General features: G+C 44.0%; 1 protein-coding gene across 1 annotated transcript in view; it reads right to left on the reverse strand.

The window, feature by feature from the left end:
- Positions 1–26313, reverse strand: part of COL25A1 (collagen type XXV alpha 1 chain) — a 454237-nt gene that overhangs the window by 75688 nt on the left and 352236 nt on the right. Inside the window, exons 11-15 of the mRNA XM_055140998.1 lie at positions 25927–25953; positions 23057–23101; positions 9431–9484; positions 7067–7093; positions 4274–4318 (exon numbers count right to left, since the gene is read on the reverse strand). Of these exons, the coding sequence (XP_054996973.1) occupies positions 4274–4318; positions 7067–7093; positions 9431–9484; positions 23057–23101; positions 25927–25953 (198 nt within the window). The remainder of the gene's footprint in view (positions 1–4273; positions 4319–7066; positions 7094–9430; positions 9485–23056; positions 23102–25926; positions 25954–26313) is intronic.

Raw genomic sequence — 26313 nt, forward strand, 5'->3', positions numbered from 1 at the left:
GCACTAGCAGAGCAGCTCCAATTCCCGTCACAACCATCATGCACTAACATGTGCACACAAAGATAGTCCTGCTTGTAAGCATGACAAAATACTTTCATTTTCATTGAAAAAATCTAGGTTAGGAAGAAATTTTCATGTATGGTAAATTTTTGTCACTGTGTGTGTATACATGCTAAGCAAATGTCTGCTTCAGAAAAACCATTCAATGAAGAAAATAGAGAAAGTAGAGAGTGCAACTATCTTTTAAACATAGTTTATCCCACAAATATTTACTATCATTCAATGATGTGGGTTAGTGCTGGGAACAGAACAGCTTGGCATAGTAAACTGTTTTTCTAGTGTTTTCTTTTCTAGGAGCTGGATGGCCAGGTAAACCAGGGACGACAGCAGAGAGTGGGAGGTGGTAGAGGGGACTCTAGGTACCCTAGGAGCAACATGAGGACCAACCCTGAGGAGACTGAAGGGATGCTTGAGGGAAATGGCACAAATTCAAGCTGCAGTGAACTGAAGAACAGGAGGAGAAGGCGAGAGGAGAGGCGGAGGTGACCATGAGCATTGTGAGGTAAAAGCCAAGACAGGAGAGAATCTGGCTGAGTGAGGGGAAGCTCCGTGCCCAGAGTGGGGATGCCTGCTGAGGTGGATCTTCCTGGGAGAGTTCAAGAAATGAAGATGATTTGGCGGCTCCACACAGGGGTGTTGCTTCTGGCCTGGAGAGGATGCAAGTCCTTGCTGCTCCCGGAGTGACTGAGGAGGCAGGCAGTGGACTCATAGGGACAGGCGGGCAAGGGAGAAAGACACTAGGGACAGGGAATACCCACAAGGCGGAGGCGGAGTTTCTGAGTGACCAGAGCAGTGTGGGCGAATCATTCTGTGAGCACTCACTTTGGGTGGGGGAGCACTGTAGCACTGTCATCCCGTTGTTCATCGATTTGCTCGAGCGGGCACCAGTAACGTCTCCATTGTGAGACTTATAACTGTTTTTGGTATATCAATACACCACGGGTAGCTTGCCAGGCTCTGCCGTGCGGGCGGAATACTCTCCGTAGCTTGCCAGGCTCTCCAAGAGGGGCGGAGGAATCAATGCCCTACCCACTGTGCTATCACTCCAGTCCACTTTGGGTGGGGGAGAAGGATAAGAAGTTCATTTCTGCATTTGCTAGGGGGTTAGCATTCTAAAGCACAGAACATAACTGTCCACGAGCACTCCACACACGATTGACATCAGCCATCCGCCGGTCACTCTGAAACCTCAAGCACACTCGAGTTACTGGCCACGGAGAAACTCCCGTCTCGTGGTTTTTACAGTTCCACAGCATTTCCAGATGCCCAGTCTGGGACGGCTGAGATTGCTTTACCATCCAAAGCCACTGAGTTGGATCAAAAGGGAAAAAAATATCCTAATAAAGTGAACCAGTCAATGACGCAATTTACTACATCAATGGCAGAAAAGAAACATTTTTGATTTCACATCTCAGATTTGGTAAGTGATGAATGAGTCTCACAGACTGAACCCAAAGGCCAGGAGAAGACTGTTTCTAACATGCTGGAAACCAATTATATGACAGAAGCAGGAAATGTTTAAAAAACACATCAAAAATTATATTCCAATTATAGCATATTCAGGGATGAATGCCATGGGTCAGATTACATATTATACATTACAGGGTCTCATTTACAATCCCCCCGTTTAGATGCATTGAAGGTTTATAGAGATGATTTCCGTTGTAACTGAAGCATTTCTTGTACTTAACTTCAGTTGACTAATAAAACTTCTTGATAAAAAAGGAAAACAACCCGGCTAGTTGGTCTCAGTATCCATGTGGTAAGAATACTAACATTTACTGGCAAATTGCTATGTGTGAGTCAGTATGGTAAATGATTTGCATTAATATAAAAAATAAGTGCAGTATTCCTTTGAGATGGTCCTGGCCTTTTCAAAGAAAAGAATTGCTTTCCTACTGAAAATCAAAACTTTAAAATGTGTGATTAGAAAAAAAATTATTGACTTAGGTTCCAAAAATGAAGCTTTAAAAGTATGTCTTCTAAAGCATAAAATTCGTTACATAAACCCCCAGAGGCAGAGTTCAGTGCTGGCATACATCTTTCTCGCTTCAAAAAACTGCTCCCTACGTAGATTTTTCTTTCTTTAAGCAAAGATTGGCAAGTCTGACTTGCAAACCAAATCCAGGGAGCTACCTGTTTTGGTGTGGTCCATGAGCTAAGCGTAAGAATGACTTTTAAATAGTTTTAATTCTTAAAAAATTTAAAGGATGCTTACAGTTCCTGAGACATAAGAGTCACATAAAATAAAAGTTTCAGCATTCATAAACAATGTTCCACTGGAATAGTGTCACGCTCATCTTTACCCTCACTTTATGATGACAGAGTCGAGTGGTTGTAACAGAGACCATATGATCCTTGAAACCCCAAATATTTATTTTCTGGCCCTTTCTTGGAAAAGTCTGCTGACCTCTGCTTCCAAGGAAAATGAATAAAGTTAAATAGGACTTTTTTGGGTGGGGGATTTAAATTTTTGACTCTGAATAATCAAGGTATTTTCTTGGTCCCTTTAGTTGTTAGCACCTGTGGGCCACAGGTGACTGTCACAGGATGCTTAAATCTAACAATATAATAAGGTCTATTCAGAGGTTCCCTCCAGGGGTCACCTTCGATCCCAGGGGACATGTGGCAAAGTCTGGAGAAAGGCTTGGTCGTCTCAAATCAAGACGCCCTAGTATCCTAGGGGCAGAGGCCAGGAATGTGCTGGGAATGTGCTGACCTTCTACCCTCCTATTGCCCGCCCCCACACCCCTTACCCCCAAGAAGAGTCCTGAGGCTGAAAACCTTGATACAGAAAACCAGAGAATCCACCTCAATCTCTAGGATGCTCCCCAAATACAAATACAGTTGGGACTTGGTGACATTAATTTATTCCTATCACCCACGCCATATTTACATTAATATTTATAAGCACAAGGATATTTTTCCTTATTTTATGAGCATTTTTATGACAAACCATTATCCATCTGTACTGTAATGATTTTCTAAGTAGAAAACTTTTATTCTCCACTATAAGACTAAACGAATATTTTTTTTTGGTGCAGGGTGAGGGTTGGGCCACCCCCAGTGGACCACACACACACACACACAGGACTCAGGGGACCATATGGGGTGCCATGAATGGGACCTGGGTCATCCACGTGCAAGATATGTGTCCTACCCACTGTATTATCACTCCTGCCCCCTACATGGATACATTTCTTGAATTAATCAATTAATGAACTTAAGCTGAAATCTGATCATGTGTATTTTCAGTTTCTTAAAAATCTCTCATTGACTCCTATATGTAGTTCATGTGAAAAAGAAAAAGCCTCCTATGTCAGAGATGAATCCAAACAAAAGTAATCATGAACTGGGGAGAAAAGACAGCAGTTAGAAATATTAGCCACAAGACCCCATCATTATACAGGCGGAAAAGACCAAAAGATGGCAATAACAAAGACTAACAAAAATATCTAAATTTAGTAGATTCCTGTTGATGCATAGTTTGACGTTTGCATCAGCAACCTTAAAACAAGTGACATAAACTTATTATCAAACTATGTCCCCCCCAACCCTTTTTCATATTCTTTTTAAAATCTGGGGCAAATAAAATCACTTTAGGAACTCTTTCTGCATTTCCACATAGATGGTGCTTCTGTATATGACTGTCCATCTGCACACTAGTAAGTATCTTTATTTCTTGAAATCCCATTTCTGGAAGCATAGCTAAACATTTTCTAGAACATGTGACACATCATTTTTCTTGAACATATTTAAGTTAGTAGCTATGAATTTGTGAGGTAATCACCTTATCCAAATTAAACTTTTCAGTGTATTTTTATTGTAGGGAGCTTTGGGAATTGTATCTGATGGTGCTCAAGGTTCTCCCCTGGTTCTATGCTCAGGAATCACTCCTGGCGGTGCTTGGGGAACCATATGAGTTGCTAGGGATCAAATCCGCCCTCCTCCCTGTACTATCTCTCTGGTCCCTCAGTGTCTTTCTAAATCTTATAGAATGCTCTCTGATTTTATCACCATTAAGCTAATTCTTCAGCTCATCTTTCAAAACACCACGCACGAATATCTCCCACTCACACACACACACACACATTGTTTACAGAATATCTCCCGAGCGCACTCGAGTACACACACACACACACACACACACACACACACACACACACACACACACACACACACACACACCCTGTTTTGCTTGATGGCACTGTACCTTTGCACCCGGGTCTCCTTTGGGGCCGCTCTCTCCAGCATCTCCCTAAGGTGGGGTGTTGGGGGAGAAACAACACAGTGGTGGCAGTTAGCAAGAGAACATGTCATGATTTCACAATCTTTTTGTCTTGCGTTATTATCCAAGTCTGTTGCAAGTGTTCTATGGACTCACGCCTTTTCCTGACCAGTGGCCTGCTTTGCTGGTCCAAATGCCCTTACGACAGAACAAACATGGCCAGGCAGTAATTTTACTCCATGGTGCCCACCGGAAGATGGGCACCTTTTTCTTTTTTTCTTTTTTCTTTCTTTCTTTTTTTTTTCTTTTTTGGGTCACACCTGGCAATGCTCAGAGGCTACTCCTGGCTCTGCACTCAGGAATTACTCATGGAGGTGCCTGCTGAACCTTATGGGATGCTGGGGATCAAACCGGGGTTGGTCGCATGTAAGGCAACCATCCTACCTGTTGTGCTATCACCCTGGCCCCAAGCTATAGTTTTCCTGACTTTCTTTTTAATCCCCACCTTGGGCCACACCTGGCAGTGCTCAGGGCTTACTCCTGGCTCTGCGCTCAGGAATCACTCTGGGCAGTGTCCGGGGGACCATATGGGATGCCCGAAATTGAACCCAGGCCAGCCTTGTGCAGTCAAGCCCCTTCCCTGCTACACTATTGCGCTGGCCCCTCTGGCTTCAGAATGATGGACTCTAGCGGGAAGCTGAGCCTTCTTACTCTCTACTTTCTTACCTTCTTACTCTCCCGCTGCTCCGAAATGCAGTGCCAGGCTGCTTCCCCTGCACACTCCCGCCAACGTACCAAGCATCCAAGTCCCTCCTGAGCCTGCCCGCCTCGGACCACTGCTGCCCCCTCTCTTGCTCTAGATACCAACTGCACTGCCCAACCATCCCCAGGATCCCAAAGTCCATCAACATGGCCTCTATGAACCACACACTGAATTTCTGCAGATTATGTAGTAGTGAAATCAACACTCTGCATTTCATTAAGAAAATTCCTTTTTTAAGAATCACCAATAAAGTGGGCGGGAGGGGGTGGGAATTTATGCTTCTTTGATTATTTTTTTTGAGATTTCCAAGACCTGTTCCTTTACTGACATTTTTCTACCCATGAAGTAACGCATTAGGAGACAAGTCATTTGCTTATCCTTATGCTTAAACATTTCCTTATGTTCTGCTTCCTTAACTGCAGAATTCATTCAGTCAGAGAGCATGACATAGGGCAAATGTTGTGGACTTTGGAGCCCGAGAAATGAAGCCCAGTCTGGCAGCTACTGGGCAAGAGACATTCTCTTCGCATCATGATCTTTATGTATGGGGGGAAAAGAAATCAACAATATCAGGCGATATCAGATGTGTAAAACCATGAGGAATATCTTGCCACATCCTGAGCTGTCAGCAACAGCCTGTAGGGTCAGTCCTTTCCGAGGGCAGGACATTTTGTGTAATGTCATAAGAGACATTTTACTATAATTACCATTTTTTTTAAAAAAAAAGAGAGAAAATATTGGCAATGCTTCTTAGTGCTTCTTCAGGAGAGAGAGTGAGAGGGAGAGAGAAAGACACACAGACAGACAGACAGACAGACATTCACTCTTTTATCCCCTTTGCCTTTTATTTACCCAACCAGCATGAGGCGCATCTGCCCGCATTCGTCTCTGGTGGACGCATCACAGCTGTCTCTCTGTCTGACGCAGCGCGGCCGGGGCAGGCGCTGTGCCTTGCCTTGCCTGCTGTCTGACCGTCTCCACTAAAGAATCATCTGATGACTAATTAATTTCCAGCTAATTACCATCAACTGGTGGGCTGCCAAACAATGCACTGAAGATCCGCCAGGTAGGAGATCTTTGATGGCAGCCTATTAGCATTCTTGTTCTTATTAAAGATGCTTGACAGCGGCCCTCTTGGGACAGCAAACATGTTTTCCTAATGGGCCACTGGCTCAGAGTGGCCCTGAAGTGACCATCTGATGTGCGTCTCCTCTATGTGATTCTCCTTCCACCTCTTTTTTTGGGGGGCGGGGGGGCGTGCCTTTTCACTGGGTGGCCACACCTGGCGAGGCTCAGGGACTCTGGCCTCTCCATTCATCCCAACAAGTGTCCTTTTGTTTAACAATTCTGAAAATCGAAGCTACATCTAAGAGACTGACTGGACCTTTAGAGGTCCTTCCAGCCGAGGGTGGGGCTTCTCAGCGACCGTCTCCCTTACCAACAGCATTAGGGAGCACGTTGCGTGTTTCTTTGCAGACATAACTGAAGTGAAGACAGGAGGACCAGGAAGATAAACACCACAGTATACACCAAGAATCCTAAAACCATCAGAATACGCTGGCAAAGTCACAAGGCAGGGTGCTGACGAGTAATCCAGCACATTCTCTACCTGTCTGAGATGCTCACAGGGATTCTCGGTGTAGGTGAGGCAGGCAAACCCCAGTCTCACCTTAATCTCATGAGCCGAGATGCAGTGAAGAGAGACACGGATGCTTAGAAAATCAGAGAGTCGCATTTGCACGGGGGTAGAGCAGATATTTCGCAGGTGAGGGGCTCTCGAAAGCATTGGTGGGCACACAAAGGTATCTAAATTTACTTTCTCCATTTCTTTACGTGCTTTTATGCAAATTTCTATCCATGCAGAAGAATCACAACCTTTTCTCCTAACTCTAACAAGCAGTTTGAAAAAGACCCTGCCATCTTTATACCCTCGACTTGTCCATTTGCCAGTATGCACACTTCACTCGGGTCCCCTTTGGGGAAGAAACAGGTAAGTACTGGCGGGTTATTCTTACCTTTTCGCCTCTTTCTCCAGGTTCTCCCTAGGCAAAAGAACAGAGATTGAGTGACATAGGAAATTAAAAAACATGCCACGAAGTGACACCAAGCAAAACCAGATATCAAACCTCATCAGCGAATCATTTGTCACATTTCTGATTTGGGACCATCGGTATGTTCTGACTCGGCTCCTGGACGATGGAGCACGGATAGCAAAGGCACTTTTAATCCTTTGCCTTCCGAGAACTGGAGACAGACACTCCGCTGCTCCGCCGGGCGCTACGGAGGACAATGCAGCGGCAATTCATTTTGCTCCAAAGGTTCTTTCCGTCTACGGCTCTTTATCCTGCTCAAACTCACAGTAAACTGGGCTCTCTCCAACTCGTTCAAAGCGCAAATTAGTGTTGCAAGGACCACTCCAGGGGCCCAGTTTAATGTCCCACTCGGTCTGCCCCTAACACAACCATAAACACGCAGCCCTCAAGTGGGACCTCTTCAGAAGGATGTTCTTTAGCCTGTGGTCAGCGGCATGATTGAAACTCGGAGTCTCCTAGGAGGCGTCCGTGTCTTCAGGACAGATGCCAGCAAGCTGCAGCATCAGAGACCCCCAGAGAGTCTCCCAGCTCACACACTGACAACAGTCTGAGAGCTGAAGCGCCTCATCGTGCTGGAACGAGCCTCTCTGTTCACTGGAGCCAGGATGGGACAGAAGGAAGGAAGGGGTGACGGAGGCAAGGTCACACCCACGGTGCCACCATTCCCTTCAGGAAATGTTCACCAGACAGCTTTAAATAATGGTTGAAAGGATTTTTTGGGGGGTGGGGGTAGGGGTCACACCCAGCAAAGTTCAGGAGTTACTCCTGGCTCCATACTCCTGGCAGTGCTGGGGGGACCATATGGGATGCCAGGGATCGAACCGGGGTCGGCCATGTGCAAGGGAAATGCTCTATTTGCTGTACTATTGCTCCAGCCCCTAAAGGGATTTTTTAAAAAAAAATTATATCTATTCTGGACATCAGAGAGGAGGCAAGACAATTTTGTTTCCTGACCCTGGGCCTTCTGAATTTCTGTCCATTTTTCCCTGCTCCACATCCCTCCGGATGGTCGCTAGGCAACAGAAGAACGGCACTGAGAACCTGCTGGAAGCAATTCATCCTCACCACATTGAGCAAGAGGAGGAAAATGACAGGGGAATAGAGCCCCAGAAGGAATATTTCCTTTCCTCTCCCGCAGGACAAACGGCGGGTCTATAAATTTGAGGTCCATCCCAGCGCATGTTAATAGCAATGTGATCTGTGAAATCAGCTGACAGGCACATGTGGGTGTGGATACACACCAGCACAGCTGATGGGATTAGACACAAGTTCTGGACTTCAAGGGGTGTTCCCTCATCAAAGGACTTGGATTTGTCTGCCTGTTTGGCTGAAGCAAAACTGTCACCGATCTTTTTATATTTCAAATTCATTTGTCCTCCGAGAAACAAAGAAAACTTGCCATCTTCAGGGCATATTTTCTCTTTTTAGTAATTCAGACTACATCCACTTAAAAATCTTAAGTATGTCCTAGCTTGGTCCCTCTCTTTGCTTGATTAACTGGCCATGTTGTGTAAGGGTCGAGGTGGTCAGTTCTGGAGGAAAAGCCACAGTGACATCATCTTCAGTATGATGTCACAGGGCAATAACTTTAACCTGCCCAGTGAGTGCACAATAACAGCCATATTTGAAGTACTGGCCTTCTCAGTGCCATTCAAGGATGCTGGAATAAGACTTTAGACAATCGCAGACACCCATTTTTCAAGGCAATGGTTATTGCGAACATGATTTATCCATTAATCACAAAGCTCTTTATTGTGGCGTTAGACTATCAACAAAGAAACCTCCTCCAAGTTCAGCTAGTGGAGCTGAAGAGAAAGAAGAGGGTCAAGGTGCTTACCTGGAGGAGCACTGACCCCCCGTTCCATTCTTGGCTCTGACAGGAGCAACCTCTGAGCACTGAGCTGAAAGAGCCCACGAGCTTCCCCAGATATGGTTCAACCCCCACTCCCGTCCCTCAAATAGTACTTCCAGGACAACCCAGTGGATAAAAAAGAAACCGTAATAGCTAATAACTGTGTGGAAAACCATGTCTCAAGTGGGTTCTGCTTGGTTTGACTTGTACTTACTTTTATTTTTTTATTATTTATTTATTTATTTATTTATTTTTTGCTTTTTGGGTCACACCCGGCGATGCACAGGGGTTGCTCCTGGCTCTGCACTCAGGAATTACCCCTGGCGGTGCTCGGGGGACCATATGGGATGCTGGGAATCGAACCTGGGTCGGCCGCGTGCAAGGCAAACGCCCTACCCGCTGTGCTATTGCTCCAGCTCCTGACTTGTACTTACTTTTAGCCCAGGAATTCCACCCTGTCCTTCTGCTCCGGGCAACCCAGCATCACCCTAGAACAAAAGAGAAGAGAATATTAAAAATCAATCAGATAAATGTACCCTGTAGATTATTAGAGGATAGAACAATTCAGCAATGCACTAGAAGCAGAGAGAAAACAAGTCACCATTAGTGGAAATACAAGTGAATTCTGTAAAAACAGAATTCAATGTGTCAGGACCTTACATATGACATTATTGATTTTCCTTTCTTTAGTTGTCAAGAAAGTAGAGTGTAAGGCAAGCACCCTACTCACTGTGGTTTTTTCTGGTCCCCCTAGCTAACATTTTACCTCAGAATCTGATGACAGAAGTTGTATTTTAGCACTATATGTGATGCGTTGCTTAATTTATTCATTGCTTAATGAATAAATGCTTCCAGGATAAGGGATAGTAGATGATGAATATTTCTATCCTCATAAGTATTTCTACCAGTATGTTTATATTCTGCATTTATGAATGATCTTCCAGAATGTCTAGAAACCTAAATTAAATTTAGCTAACACAATTTATATACATTTAACAAATAAAATAATATATAGCTATGATATCATTCTGGAATGTAAAAATTTTTACTGTTATATTGGATTACTGTAATTGTCTTAACCTTTTTCAAGAACTCCTTTTTTTTTTTTGCTTTTGTTTTGGGGCCACATCTGGTGATATTCAGGGCTTCTCCTTACTCTGCACTCAGGAATTAGCCTTGGTGGTGCTTGGGGGACAATATGGGATGTTGAGGGTGAACCAGGTTCGCTGCATGCAAGGCATACAACCTATCCAATGTACTGCCTATCTCTCCAGCCCCACCTTGAAGAACTTTATTTTTGTGTGTGTATACATATATATATATGTTATATATATATACAAACACATACTTCTATACATATATATTACACTTCCTATAAACAGCTACATTATAACTGTAACTCTTGTCTGTTCCTTGGTCCAGTTTCCTTGGAAAACTGTTCGCTTAGAATAATGATAGTCATTATAAGGAAATCTTGATATCCCATTTATACATAGCAAAGAGTAAGGACTTGGAAACAGAATACACCCCAAAAAAAGACTATTTTTTACTGTGTAACCAGGGAAAAATCTATCGAGTCTGCTTGCTTCAAAGAAAGTACAGCAGGATGCACTAATATCATAACTCACGGTTTAATGCAAACAAGACATGCTGCCAGGGAACAATACAAACTTTGTTTAGACTTGCAAAGAATAACCATGGTAGCCAAAATTATTTTATAAAAAATGGTTAAGCCTCAGGATCCAGACAGCATACTGAGATTTTGAAGCAAGGAAGAGAAATGCCACTTAGGTATCTGCATAACATTGTACATAATATATGAACATCCAGGGATTGAGAGGGGGGCCTCTTAGCCCTCAACCTTACATTTTGTTTAAATAGTTTTAACCTGAAAAGAAAAAAAAAACACGACAATATCGCACTCACAAGCCCGTCACTCCATAACAACTGCTTTTATTTTGTGCTGTTCCCTTATGGCGTTCTAAATTTATGGTGACAATTTTTTCAAGCCATTGCAGGCTGATCACATGGTTTGATTTTTGAATTTTTATGATTTCTACCCCACATCTGTTTTCACGCAGAACTCGTGAGTGCTTTTGAACAGTCTGGTGATTTGTTTAATCTGTCCCAAATTGTTGAATACTAAGGTTGTTTCCAACTTTTGCTATCAGAGTTGAACTCAAATCAGTACCTTTGTAAATATGTCTATGTTCCTTTTCTCAAGGGCCCGGGACTTTTTGTGTTAAATCATAGTTTTGGTCACATGGATACATTTTTTTAAAAAAAAACATACTTCTTATCTTGTTAAGTTTAATTATTCTAGTTTAGGTTACATGTTTACAATAGTGTTAACTTTTTTGGTTTGTTTTGTTTTTGGGCCACACCCAGCGATGCTCAGGGGTAACTCCTGGCTCTGCACTCAGGAATTACTCCTGGCAGTGCTTGGGAAACCACATGAGATGCCGGGGATCGAACCCAAGTCAGCCATGCAAGGCAGACACCCTCCCCGCTATACTCTTGCTCCGTTCCCAAAAGTGTTAACTGTGATGTGAATCCCACATGTCACCACCACTGGTGACCCTCCACCACTATCCTTATGACTTCTAGTCAACTTCTCCATCATCCACCCTCCCCTCCGCTGCTTGGAGATTTCAGTTCTGCAATCCGAAGGATGCGAGCCCCTCCTACTTGCTCCCAGTGACTTTCTCCACAGTATCAGCACTGGGTATTGCAACTCTTATTTTTGTGGCTGTTCAAATGAGCACAAACAAGATTCACTAATTCGGTAAGTTTTGCCTTAGTTCCTCCAAAGCTTAAAAAGGTTTTCCCATGTTTACCACTGAGATGAGTGGCCCCGAAAAATTTTAAAGAGGAAATGCAAAGGAAACTGCTTCCTGAATGAATCAAGGGAAGACGAAAAGAGGGAAAAGTTACTCATGGCTTTTAAATAAGTTTTATCGAGAGAAGTGGACTCCAACTTAGATGAGGAGACTGCGGAGCATTTTTCATTGTTCAAGCTGAGTCTCTGGATCACGTGAAAGGAATGTTAGAGAGAAAATGCCTGCAGCTCTGAGTGCAAGGCTAGCGGTGGGGTTCGGACTGCTGTTAATTCATCCAACACAGCGAAAATTTGCTATATTTTCTGCTCTGGGCCGAAATTTCATGGGACCTCAAGTTGAAATAGACCAAATGATCACCTGAACCCAAATAGCTAATTTTTGAGTGAAAGAAAAAGAGATACACATGAATAGCTTGAGTCTCTAATTGAGGCACAACTCTTTTTGCATCCTTTTCTTGTATTTCATGAAGAAGGCATGATAAATCAAAGTCAAAGACTGTCTCGATGAAGAATGAACCATATGTCATATGATATATTAATATTTTATATTATATGAAGAGAAAATATTATCACAGGCTTATTTTTTGAATAAAGTTATAAGGATATATATTACTAGATAATATGGTAAAAGTGTGTACATGTGCAGAAAATAAAGGTTTAAAAAAAAAGGTGCAGACAGGGCCAGAGAGAGATATCAAAGACTGGAAGCATGTTCTGCATGCAGGAAGCCTGGATTTGACACCTGGCACAATTTGGTCCCCCTAGCACTGCCGGGATTGTACCCTGAGCACAGAACCAGGAGTAGTGCTGGCAACACTGGGTGTAGTCTAAACGCTCCCTGCAAAGAGGGGGATGGTGTGTTTGAGTGTGTTTGTGTGTGCTTGTGCATGTGTGTACGTGTGCTTGTGCATGTGTGTGCGCATGGGTTTGTGCATGTGTGTATGTGCTTTTGCATGCGTGCAAGCTTGTGCTTATGTGTGTGCATGTATGTGTGTATACTTGTGTGTGTGCTTGTGCATATGTGTGCATGTGCTTGTTGTGTGTGTGCTTCTGCATATTGTGCAGGTGTGTGTGTGCACATGCACTTGTGTGTGCACGTGTGTGTGCATGTGCTTGTGTGTGTGCTTGTGCATATGTGTGTGCATGTGCTTGTGTGTGTGTTTGTGTGTGTTCAGATGTGTGTGTGCATGTGTGTGTGTGTGCATGTGTGTATTTTGGGCTGATACCATTGCCGGGGAATCTGTCCACTGATCTGAGAGCATTTCACATTCACGAGCAGAGAGCGCAGTTCAGAGGTAGCGAGGAAGAGCAGCGGCAGCTGACGTCTCCAATCTAGGTAGACTCAGGGCCTTCGCTGCTACACTCTAAATTCTAAGGCGGATCCCGGTCTATTGCTCCCAAATGACAATTTGTATATTTGGACTAAAAATAGGCACAAGTGATTTTTTAAAAGTATGGATTGCTGCATTCTTTTCTTTCTTCTTTAAAAAGCTGAATCCTCTGTAGAATCCTAATGGAAAACACTGTTCGAGGCTTTCACGATTAGTTCAGGTACTGCTATCCAGAGGCGACTAGGGCGAAGACTTAAAGGGACACAGTTTGGGGAGGAAGCTGAGTGCGAAAGGGAAATGGTTTCCGGGTAGTTTGCTGCTCCCAGGACCCCACCACTGCCATTTTCTCTTCTCGCAGGGGGCACTTAAAAATCAGTACTCGTCTTATGTTTTTAGCATAATATAATTTCACGATCGCCTTGTCAAGGTCCTGCATTTTCAGAGTTAACTCATCCAAAGGAGAGGAGAGAAACTGGGAGCAGCTCGGAGCAGCCACGATGGACCAGAGGCACTGAGCAGCAGCCTGTGGTACCCGCGTGCCGGTGCCCACGTCTCGAGCTGGAGCTGGCAGGGTTGGTGACAAAGGCTGCCCTCAGACGCTGGCAGGCGGGGCTTTTCCATGACCCATCAGCAGAAGGTGGATTACGGTGCGGGGAGTATGACTCAGCTGCCACGGAGGATGCTTTCTCGCCATTTGCTACAATCTGGATGGAGCAAGATGGAGCACGATGCCAAGTGACGCGGGTCAGAGGAGGAAAGACAAACACTGGACGATCTCCTTGAGATGTGGGGTACAGAGAATCAAAGCGGGGTGGAGGGAGTCTCGAGAAAACACACCCCTGGTTTCTCACTGCAGACTCCAGGCTAGCAGAAGTGGGCAGGGGGAGACAGAGCAAGGGAATCCAAGAACACATCGGTTTTTGGGTAGAGGGGTAGTGTGGACACGCATGTTCTGAGGAAGTGCGACCTTGCGCTCAAAACAGTGTTCTAAATCGATATTAGCTTCATTTACGAAGCATGTTTGAGTTCAGTTTTCTGTCTATAAATGTAGGCAGCACTGTAGTCGCTCTGTACTCCTGTTACTCATCGATTTGCTTGAATAGACACCAGTAACGTCTCCATTGTCAGACTGCTTGTTACTATTTTTGGCATGTTGAATATGCCACGGGTAGCTTGCCAGGCTCTGCCGTGCAGGCGGGATGCTCTCGGTAGCTTGCCAGACTCTTCGAGAGGGACGGAGACACTAAACCCGAGTTGGCCGTGTGCAAGGCAAACGCCCTACCCGCTGTGCTATCGCTCCAGTCCGTAAATGTAGACAGAAACATACAAAACATACTTAGAACTCCAAACTGCAAATGCTAAGAGATCACTTATGCTAGGAGATAGCTAAGGATGCAGAGGTTGCAGAAAACAAAATAACAGTTGATTTTAGTTGGATGGAATTTATGTAAAGGAGAATTCTCTGCCTGGAGCACATCCTTGACATGTGAAGGCCACGGTTCCTGACGTCCCGCACCGGGTAAGGAGAGCGCCTCTGCTCCCCATTGCCCTGTAGGAACAGGCGCTCATTTCCCACGGCCCGCAGTGGCGTTCTTGAGATCTCAGAGATTTCAGGATAGATTATTCTTTCCAATCAGAAGATAATACCCCGTTATTAATAGCAACGCTGAATGCATGTGTGCTCAACTGAAAAAGTTCTAATAATCAGTGGAGAGGAGCAGACTGAGCAGTCCTGGCCGGCACACCCAGGGGATTGCTGGGCTGTGGCTGATGAATGCTGTCACTCAGAGGGGCACAGGTCACTCTTGTTCAGTAATTAGCACGTCGTCTTTCCATCAGATGCACCCTAGTTCCTTATCTTTCCCTTTTGGGGGCGTGGGTGGTACAAATCCAGTGGTACTCAGTGGGGGATACTCCCAAACTGTGCTCAGGGCTCACTCCCAGTGGTGCTCTGAGGACCATGCGTACAAAGGATTGAACCTGGGCCTCCCACACCTGGGCCTTTTGTGTTCTCTCTCCAGGCCTTTCTTATTCTCTGATTAAACTTTGAGGTTGTTGTCGTCATCATCACCATCATCATCATCATCGTAGCACTGTCGTTCCTGTTGCTCATCGATTTGTTCGAGCGGGCACCAGTAATGTCTCTCATTGTGAGACTTCTTGTTACTGTTTTTGGCATATCCAATATGCCCTGGGTAGCTTGCCAGGCTCTGCCGTGCGGGCGCGATACTCTCGGTAGCTTGCCGGCTCTCCGAGAGGGGCGGAGGAATCGAACATGGGTCAGCTGTGTGAAAGGCGAACGCCCTACCTGCTGTGCTATCGCTCCAGCCCAACTTTGAGGTAAGTATTAAAATTCCCATTTGACACAACACAAAAGGAGGACACAGAGCAAGTAGTAACTGAATATAAACCCCCACTCCAGTGGGGATGCTGAAGTCGTCCTCAGAGGCTGGGGGGCCTCCCGGGAGCCACGGCCACGTGCGTCAGAATTCTCTATGGCACAGTGGGTGGGAGGTCACGGGCTCTACTTGGAGCGTCGCTGACACAGGCCAGTACCAAGGGGGGCCAGGTGACACCCGGGAGTGTGCAGACCATCCTGAAATCTCTGACTGAAGCGCTGCTCGATTTGTGTCCACGTCAGCCAGCACCTGCCTGCCTGCATAGTGTGGGGCCTCAGTTTCCCCAGAGACAGAACAGAGGCAACGACACTCTTTGAAGCACCATTGCAGGCTAATCTGCTCCCTGCACCGAGGAAAGGACTGGCAGAGGGCTTCTGGGGAACAGAAGCTCGCGACCAGAGGTGCGGTGCTGTGCCCAGGTACTGCCTTCCCTGGGCAGGGCGCACGGCGGACAGCCTGACAGACAGTCCTGCCACATCCCCTCACTGACGCTACCTCAGGCTGCCTCACGGTTAGTGGGATTTCAGGACTGTGATGTGGAGTCAAATGGAAGGGATGGTAGATGGCAACATTATTTTTTATTATCACATTATCTCGGGCAACATTATTATTATTATTATTATTATTACTACTACTACGAATAATAATACATTTTCTGGATTACCAAGAGGCCACGGCTGATGTTCAGAGGCCACAGGGCTCCGAGCAGGGGCTCACATGCAAGCCCCGTGCTCTTCCACTGAGCCACAGCCCGGCTTGTCTTTGGGGCCACACTCAGTGGTGCTCAGGGTTTACTCCTGGCTCCGTGCTGAAGGATCACTTCCGGCAGGGCCAGGGAACCATATACAGTGCTGGGCACTGAACCCAGGTCGGCTGCAGGTGAGGCGGCTCCTTCAGCCTCCTGCCGGATACTCTCTCCAGCTCTCACAGCAGCGGTGTTTGGAAAATGCAATTCCAAGCTCAAGCATGTCAAGGAGCGATCGCATCTACTGGCTCTATGGGCAGCTTCATGGTATGAGTGGATTTTTTTATCTTAGTGTCATGATAAAAAGGAAAACCCTCTTGCGGTGAGTCACAGGGTGTCTGAGAAGCAATTCTAAGACCCTGGTGGCTGCCACTTGGTTTGTAAGAACCACAATGTGAAGATTTCCTCCTCTGCCTTTGCCGAGCACTGAAAGCGTCAATCCCACCAGACGAACCACTCTGGCCTCTCGCACCACGCCAGGCTGCTGTGTCTCTGCCTCCCACGGGACAGACTTTGAGAATAACTCTTCACAGAACGTCGCCCCTCACCCCGCCACCCCGCCGCCTCGCAGGGGTGCGGGCAGCTGGTGCTGGCACTCAGGAGTAAGGGTGGAAGAAAAATTTGTTGAATGGGTGATTCAAGAAATTGGTAAGCAGGGCTGGAGAGATAGGACAGCGGGTAGGGCATTTGCCTTGCACACGGCCGACCTGGGTTCAAGTCCCAGCATTCCATATGGTCCCCTGAGCACGGCCAGGGGTAGTTCCTGAGTGCAGAGCCAGGAGTAACCCCTGTGCAGTGCCAGGTGTGACCCAAAAAGCAAAAAAAAAAAAAAAAGAAATTGGTAAGCAAATCCGTGAATACAATTAAAGGAAGATTTTACTATTAAAACAAACAAACAAACCTTCCCACATCAATTTAATCAGCTCTTAAAAATCCCTCTTTTTTTTTTTTTTGGAGGTAGGGGACCAACACTGGTGGTACTGAAGGGATGACTCCTGATTCTGTGCTCAGGGATCACTCCCAGCAGAGCTCGGGAGAACCCTACAGGGCTGTTGGGGATCAAACCTGTGTTGCTCATGTGCAAGGCAAGCGCCCTACCCGCTGTACTATCACTCTGGCCCATAGCAATTGTCTGTAATCTCATCTACTAAATAGTGTCTTTTCAATTCAAATCAAAACTAAATGGACTTGCTGATGGCATAATTCCTTCAGGCACTGGCGGGCTCTTTGCCTCACAGCATGCTGTAAGCGGCTTCCTGCCTCGCACCTCCCATCTCTCCTGAGCTATTCTCCCACTCCCAGTGCTGCCATTTAGTTGAGTGACAACTGGCATCAAATTTTACTGCAACAGGGCTAAATGAAATCCAGGAGAACGTGGCTTTAAAAAAAAAAGCCCTTATTATCATTATTTCATTTCAAGCCAGCAATAAGTTACCTCTCTCAACATTTTATTCCTCTCTAAAGGAATCAATTGCATAAAAAATATCTTTTGTTACTCTTAAAGAAAATTGAATGAAAAATCTCTTTTAGAGTAATCATAGAACAAAAAATGCCCAAGAAGTCATTCATCACATTCAGGAAGGAAGTGATTTATGCAGAGATATCCTGTAATAGGAATTGGACAGTTCTACAAGAAGGAAAAAAAATATCCATCCTATTATTATAGTTATTATTAGAGAAAAAAATCAGTCACAATTTTTTAAAAATCTAGTGCATGCAAACTCCTAACTTTAGGAGTTTAAAATGAAAAATGACAAAAATTAACTATTAACTGGTGTGCGTGTGTAGTGATGGGTTGAACCCACAACTTCACACATAGAGGCAAGGCTAATAAGTGATCTTCTGCTGAACTACATACCCAGCCAATAAAAACAATTTCTCTCTTTAACTTACAAAAGTTTGCATCTTTGCAAGAGGCTTTCACTTCATTATTACTTAGTCTATTTTCAGAACTCAGTCATTTGAACATCTTTTCTGAAAGTCTAGTACTGGACAGTTTGATCAGTTTATGGGTAAATTCTGCTGCAGAAAAGTTAGCAAAGAAGACAGAGAAAAGGAGAAGAGTATGTTCAGTGTGTGAGTCAGGGATAGAAAGTAATGAGTTCGTGGTAGGGACCACTGCATGGATTTGACCTTTTGGAAGTCCAAGAGCTTCAGTTTATTTGCTCTCTAAATATGCTTACAATAAAAATGCCATAAGAAGTATGCTGTGAAGATTAATGTCAGCGAAAAGCTGTATCCATCCATGGATAAAAGATGAAAAGGATCTCGAAATACCAAACTATAAGCTAATTAAAATTTAATGTGACTTAAAAAAAAAGTCACAGCTCTTTGGGATAGATTTATAGATATGCTACTATCAATTTTTAATTTATAATCGATTTTGAAGTTTTCAAAGTGATAAATACTGGAAAACTCTTGAAGAACACACAAAAAAGAGGTCATTTGATATTTATCTTTTGCTTTGGAAACAATTCTTAGGACTCTGGGGCCTCAGAACATCTCAGGTTTTTGGCTCAGACACAATAATTGGCTTTTCATCCTGAAAATCTCCAGCTCTGTCGGCTGAAGGATGAGAACTGAGAGCTTCGCCGGTAGAGGTGCCTCTGCTTCGCTTTCGTTCTTTCCTTGGGGGCCACAGCCAGTGCTCGGTGGCTACTCTGGGCTCCTTGGGACCTGGGGGTGTCCATCTGCAGGTGCTCGGGGAACCACGAGGTGCTGAGATCGACCTGGGCCTCCCGCATGTGTTCCACCCCTTGAATGATCTCTCTGGTCCCCCCAATCTTATTTCTGCTGTCCTCTGCGCTCGGTCTCTCGTCCCGCTCTGTCCTTTGGACGCACTGGACTTCCGGACATACAACGCCCGCCTGGCTGTTCTACAGGCGCCAAGAGGCAGGATGTGCAAATTGATTTGAGTTCTAATTTGATCTGGTGAGCATTCACACTGTTAAAGGGCTCACAGACACACGTGCAAAGAAATGCTCTAGTCGGCGGTGAATTTTGTCAAAGCGTTCTTCCATTTAAAACATAAGTCTACTACAAATGAGTTTTGGAAGTTCCCAGTTCTCAAGGGAAGTAAGGCTTAATTGACATGCACATATTAACCTCTGCATGTTTGATTGTGTGTGTGTGTGTGTGTGTGTGTGTGTGTGTGTGAGAGAGAGAGAGAGAGAGAGAGAGAGAGAGACAGACAGACAGACAGACAGACAGACAGAGAAGGAGGAAAGAGAGGGTGGAAGGAGAGGCGACTGAATTGTGGAGAACAGATAAAGCATTAATTGTACCTTTAAACCAACAAAATCTCTCCAATGACAATTAAATAGTTTTCATGTCCAATATAATTAGCAGGACAAGAGGGAAGCAATCAAATCTGTCCTAACTGCTTCAGCTCTTGGAAATCAGCCCGAGCTATGGAAACAATGGTTTCTCTAATTGGGAACAGAGGGTTCTAGAAGTTCGTTAGAATGAGACAGAGGTAGGGTCGGACAGAGGGCAGGGATTTAGGGATAAATGAATACGGCCCGTTTCTCACGTGACAAACGCAGGCCTCGGGCTCAGAGAGAAACAGAGGCTCCCAAAGGCGGCACAGAGGCGGGGGAGCTGGGGCCGGGCGCCCTGGACCCAACCAGCGTTCGAGGTTGGACAGTCCCGTAGCTCGGAGAGGAGACTGTCTCGCCCCCACGTCCTCCACATCCACACGGCAACATGGCAACCGCTCCACGTGGGGCAGGGCACAGGGAGCAGGGCCAGGAACAGAGGCGCAGCCTTCCTGTGCTGTCACCGTGCAAGTCTGTTTTCTGGCCATTATAAATTCTGGGTCCTGTTCCACAGGGAGGTGCTCTAAGCCTAACCGCGAAACCTTGTAGGACAGTCTGACCCTACTTTAGACGCGTGTTGAACACCTAGTACAAAGTACCCAGTTAATACTGCAGCATCTGTATTTATATTGAACTCTGGGCCTTAGAAATGTCTAACAATCGTCACCAAACGAGGGACAGAATGGGAGCGTTCTCGGGGGTTCTGAACCCAGAAGCTTCTGCCTTTTCATCGAAAATGCTCACAAGCTCTTGCAAGACTAAAATGCCACAGAAAGGCCAGGTTAGTGCCACAAAAGCAGTTTTCCTTTGTCCAGTTTCCCAAAGAACTGTAAGACCTTCACAGACTTTAGTCATGTCTATTAGCAATCAGTTGACATATGTGGAACGGCGGACAGGTCTTATAAACAGGCAGTACCAAGTTTACTGGCCCAAAATAGTCACCAGTTTTATGTCAGAAAGGACAGAGAAGTTTCTAATAGAAAAAAATATATTTTCTTAGAGTAGTTCATTTTTCTTTCTTTTTTTTTAAAGCAAAATCTTTTTATTTTCAAGTTGCTATCTGCCACTTTTTGGTGGTTAAGAAATCATATATATCTGTAACCATTGTCTGAAAACTATTTTCTAAACACCCACTGTACTTTTTTTTTGAGAAAATGAAATTGTAATGTGGAAAAAAATACTTTGCCAAGACAGTTTAAGTGTACTTAGATGCTTTTTAAAAATTATGATGCCATTAGAAACTCTTAGAAAAAACAAATTCTAGAGATCTAAGACATATTTCAAATGTTTCAAGTATAAAATTATTTTTCTAGTTCCAACTGAGTTTTTATTGTTGAAATGCTGACTTAACGGAGACTCGGTCATGTTCACATTTTATCATCCTAAAGATGGCACAGAAAACATTACAAGTGTTAGATAATGACTAGGATACACAAAGTTTTAGGGTAAGTTCTATGTAGTAGGAAAAACTATTTTACATGGCATTTTGCTGTATTTCATAAAGGTAGAAAATCATTTAACTTCCCTAGGTTTTATAGAAAGCAATTTAAAATGCCACAAAGGTTATAATGAGACATAAAAATTGCAAATATTAGCTGTCTATTTGCTTGAAATATAAATTAAAGTGGGTGACTAGGACAAGAAAATGTCACATTCCTTTTTCTTGCTAGGGAAATTGCATGTTTCCTCTGCAAAAATAAAGAACACGAAGTCTTTATAAGCACCGATGTGACAGTTTTAAAGTTGTGTTGTTTCAGGCTGAAAGGTTCCTATAAATGTTCACGATTGTCTCAAAGTTGAAAAAAAGAACAGAAACAGAGAAACAGCAAAGCCTTAACCATAGGCATGCAAGTTTTGTTTTACACCAGTGTTAACGACGCTCATGCTATACTTAAATTTTGTCTTTTGTAAACACTATCTTTATGTATAATTTGCAAATCCATCTTAAAATACATATCCTTTCAACTGTTTTGCTCATGTTTCCATCCATCATCTACAGCATTCTAAGCAGAAAAAACCCTTTTGTCTTAACCAGGATTTATGAAGCAAACAGAGAAGCATCTTGCTAAGTCCTAGGCAGCCTCACCCAGGCAGCGATCAGGGAGGAGGGCGCTGGGTTTGGTTTGTGGACCAAAGAATGCCGTGCTGGGGAACCTCAACTTCACATGGGAGCTGAGTGGAAACAGAGAACCTCTTTTTAAAAGGCAAATCTTCAGCTTCACTGGCATAAAATGAAGGAGTATTTTCGTAGTCATTTAAAATTTTGTCTGTGTGTGTGTGTGTGTGTGTGTGTGTGTGTGTGTGTGTGTGTCCACACTCAACAGTGCTCGTGACTTACTCCTGGCTCTCTGGCATCAGGGATCATCCCGGTGGGGCTCGGGGACCGCAACCCCGCTGGCTCCAGCAAGGCAAGCATCCTTGCTCCTGTGTCTCTCCAGCCCCTACTTTTAAGACTTTTAAACTCAGTTGTCCTCCCTTTGGGATTTACTGGGTGGAAGCTTTCTTCTTTAACAGTTGAGGAAACCGCAGCCAGAGGAGGCAGAGGCCACCCGGCCCCGCGTGGCTCCAGTGCCAGCTTCCGTGCCAGCCAGCACTTAGTAGGTTTTGAGCTATGGGTCTTTGTCACACTTGGGAAGAAAAATGGGCAGGACGGAGCCGTCCCTCGGAGGCTGCCTCTTCCTGCACGGGTTGGGCTGCTGATGATTTCAGAACTCAGTTCCGGGTGCCTGGACTGAAAGCGTTGGGTGGCAGCATTTCAAAGACTGGTCCCAAAGATCTAAGGGAGGCAAAGTCCCTCGCTTGGCCTCCTGGCTCCTGGCAGTCTGGCGCGGCTACGGGCTGTGGGTTTTGCCAGCCGCCACAGCAGCTTTCCTGGTCTCCACAGAGGATCCAAACGGAAGAGCCAGCCAGAGCGTGAGCAACACAGGCTAGCAGACCCCACAGTAACGCCAGCTGCCCCATCCCACCAGGAAGCATGGTACAGGGATAAACGCATACAAACACACACACAGACAGAGAGATCTGTGTCCCCTCCCGCTTTTTAACCTTATTTTTTTCTTTGCTATTATTGACAACACAGTAAAAGTGCCTTATCAGAACTCAACCCACTTAATTTCTAATTTTGCTTAAGATTAAAAAAGCTCATTTAAGAAAACTCCAACCGATTCCCTCTGCACGACCACAATTTAGTTAAACACATCACCCCCCTACTCCATCTGTGATTTTGAGAAAGATAAGGTGGCATCATATTCAAAGATCAAATAAAATAAAATTTTCTAAAGGTTTCTATTTTGGGCACCTTTGAAATTTTTTTTTAAAAATGCATGATTTCCCTATATTCAAAAATATCTTCTGTTTTTATAAACTCAAATAAATATTAACATTATTGACTGGGATCATTTGTGATTTTAATCTCTTCAATTAACTCACCTTTTGCCCATTCAGCCCTTGAAGTCCAGGTGCTCCAACAGAACCCTAAGGAGACAAAATAGAAAATGAAGCTGATTGCAATCATGCAAGGCATTTCTATATTTAAAAAGGTATTTGAAATAACTACCATTTCCCCTGCTATCTGTCAAGTAAGAGCCCCAGGTTGTATACCCAAATTGTTTGCATTATGCATTTTTTAAAACTAGACATTCAGGATGTATGTTTAAGTGTGAATCTGTCTTTCAATGTAGAAAAGAAAAGACAACAAATACTAAAGACTAAGCAGACACAACAAAGCTTCTATACATAAGATTGTGTGTGTGTGTGTGTGTGTGTGTGTGTGTGTGCACGCATGATAATGTATTTAGCGACCACACGTTAAACTGGGGTGATCAGACATGGTGAGGAGCGGATAAGAAAGCTGACAGAGTATGACATTTAACTGGGTATAGAAACATTAACACATGTTTTCAAATCGTGATGTCATTTCCCTCCCGCCACCTTCCTTCCAGACTCTGGAGAAACCATTTTAAAGCAAAAATTTCCTCTTCTTCGTCTAACACTAGAAAACAGATTTTTCTTGGTAGATACATGATATTGAGTTTCTTCATTAATAATGGAAACAAGTTTTCTAAGAAAGTAATTATGTACCTAAAACTGCTCTGAAAATAAAGTTCATTAAACATAGAGTCATTATACGCAGAAGAAATCGAGTTCCTTAGAGCCTAGTTCCTTAGAGCATTCTGTGATTATACTGAGTGGGTCATTAAAAGACTTCCTGCAGCCTGCGGCAGTAAGTTTATCCAGGCTGCATGTGGATTAGGGTAGCTTTACAATTTCACACCATGCTTAATAGAGACGTTATTGCACAGGACAAAGTGTTCCTATACACAACTTGTACCCACTCACTGGCTTTTACTTGGTAGGATTATGTTTCAACAGATGCCACATGCCCAGTGCTTGGGGGATTAAAAAGTCTCTCTCTTTGATGGATTCCAAAGATAAAGAATAATAACTTTTCCACCTGTTACGATACAATTGTCTTTAGTTTCCTGCAGGTTAAAAAAATCCCTTTCTCCCCCCTTTGGGGCAAAAGGTAGAATGGGGATGGGGACAATGATATTTTTTTGCCCAATGGCCATCTACCTGCTATTGTAGTCCCTGTGCAGTTTTATTTATATTTTGATTAAGATATACATTTTGGATAATATTTTTATCATTTTTTAATTGAATCACAGTGATACACACATTTAAAAAGTTGTTCATGATTGGATTTCAAGTCATATAAAGTTCTGACACCCATCCCTTCACTGGTTGTATTTTTCCCATAACCAGTGGTTCCAGTTTCCCTCCCGTTCCTTGACCCCCTGCATTTTGGCAGACACTTTTCTTCTGTCTCTGTCTCTGTCTCTGTCTCTGTCTTTCTTTGGGGGTCTTATGGTTCACAATATAGATAATGAAAGGTATCACGTATGTTCCTCTACCTGGTTTCAATACTCAGTTCCTGTCCACCACTGACCAAGCAAGTGGAAGCAAAGATAACCAAATGGGACCACATGAAACTAAGAAGCTTCTGCAGCTCAAAAGAAGTGGTGTCTAAGATAGAAAGACAGTCCATGAAATGCGAAAAATTATTTTCCCAGTATCCATCTGATAAAGGATTAATATCAAAGTTATATAGAACACTGGTAGAAATTTATAAGAAAAAAAATCCAACCCCATTAAAAATGGGGAGAGTAAGTGAACAGAAACTTCCTCAAAGAAGAAATTCAAATGGCCAAAAGGCACATAAAAAATGCTCTATATTACTAATCATCAGAAAGATGCAAATCAAACAATAAGATTATCATCTCACACCATAGAGACTGGTACACACTCAAAAGAACAAGAACAACCAGAGCTGGGACAGATGTAGGGAGAAAGGGACTATCCGTCATTGTTGGTGTGAATACTGACTGGTCCAGTCTTTTTGTAAAACAATATGGACATTCCTAAAAAAACTAGAAATTGAGCTCCATTCGACCAAGCAGTACCACTTCTGGGAATATACTCTGGTGGTCCCAAAACACATAGCAGAAACATCATCTGCACTTAGATGTTCATTGTAGCACTGTTCACAATAGCCAAAATTCTGGAAACAACCTGAGTGCCTGAGAACAGACAACTGGATAAAGAAACTATGGTATATCTACACAGTGGAATACTATGCAGCCATAAGGAAGAATGAAATCATGAAATTTGCTTATAAATGGATGGACATGGAGAGTATTATGCACAAGAGTGTGTGTGGGGCAAAGAGCAGTTAGGATAGAGAAGGAACCAACATGACAATAATAGTCCAATGCAGTTTCAGAAGTGCTTGAGCCTCTCTCCAGAACCTAAGGGCCAACTTCGAGGACTTGGTAACATGCAAAGGCAATCAGAAAGTTCCTGTTCTGGTTCCCACAGTTGGGGAAGACACCAGCGAGTCACTGGTAGACAGTAATCCTTCAAGGACACCCTTTGTTCTCTTGAGTTTGATGGTCTTTGGCATCAGAAACTGGAGCAAGGCCACATACTTAATCTGGAGTGTCATGGAATCCTTCCCATTCTAAGTTTCAGTCACAAATGCTTTACCAGTATTTGAATTAAAAATTCAATTACCTACACACTTGGCAGACAGCTTAAAAGAGTCTGCTCTGGATTTATTGGCTTTTCTATAAGGGAGTCGACCAGACATGAGTGGCTCACTTTATATGACTGTATTTTCAGAAGGCAGAATGTAGAAGGCAGACAGGTCCAGCGTGGCTAACAGCAGCTAAATCCATACGCGCTCGGACTAGCTGTAGGCACTGGGCATAATGACCTTCACAGTACTGTTCATACTCTACCTTTTGTCCAGGAGGGCCCACTGGTCCCTAAAAAAAAGATAAACAATTCAATTAACATAAAATGGTAATGGCCTTAAGCTTACACAACCATACTTGCTAGGTTTCTCTCAGCAAGTTGTTCTCTTAGCAGCTGTTTTATACATCAAGGAAAATGAAAACTTCCAGTTGGAAGGACACAATGGATCTTCCCTCTCATTCTCTTTTGAATATCATTAAGCATATGCAATAGGATTATGATTTTTCCTTTATAAAAGAACCTTTGCTGTTCCACTTCGCCTGTTTCTTCAAATGCCTGCAAACGATCTCATTTATGGCGGCTAGAGAAGCTGCTTCCAGAAGTGGTCATAACGCAGTGCCGTTTCTCAGCAACGGGCATGTTGCATGACT

Source organism: Sorex araneus, chromosome 6 (assembly GCF_027595985.1).
Source record: "Sorex araneus isolate mSorAra2 chromosome 6, mSorAra2.pri, whole genome shotgun sequence".
Classification (NCBI taxonomy): domain Eukaryota; kingdom Metazoa; phylum Chordata; class Mammalia; order Eulipotyphla; family Soricidae; genus Sorex; species Sorex araneus.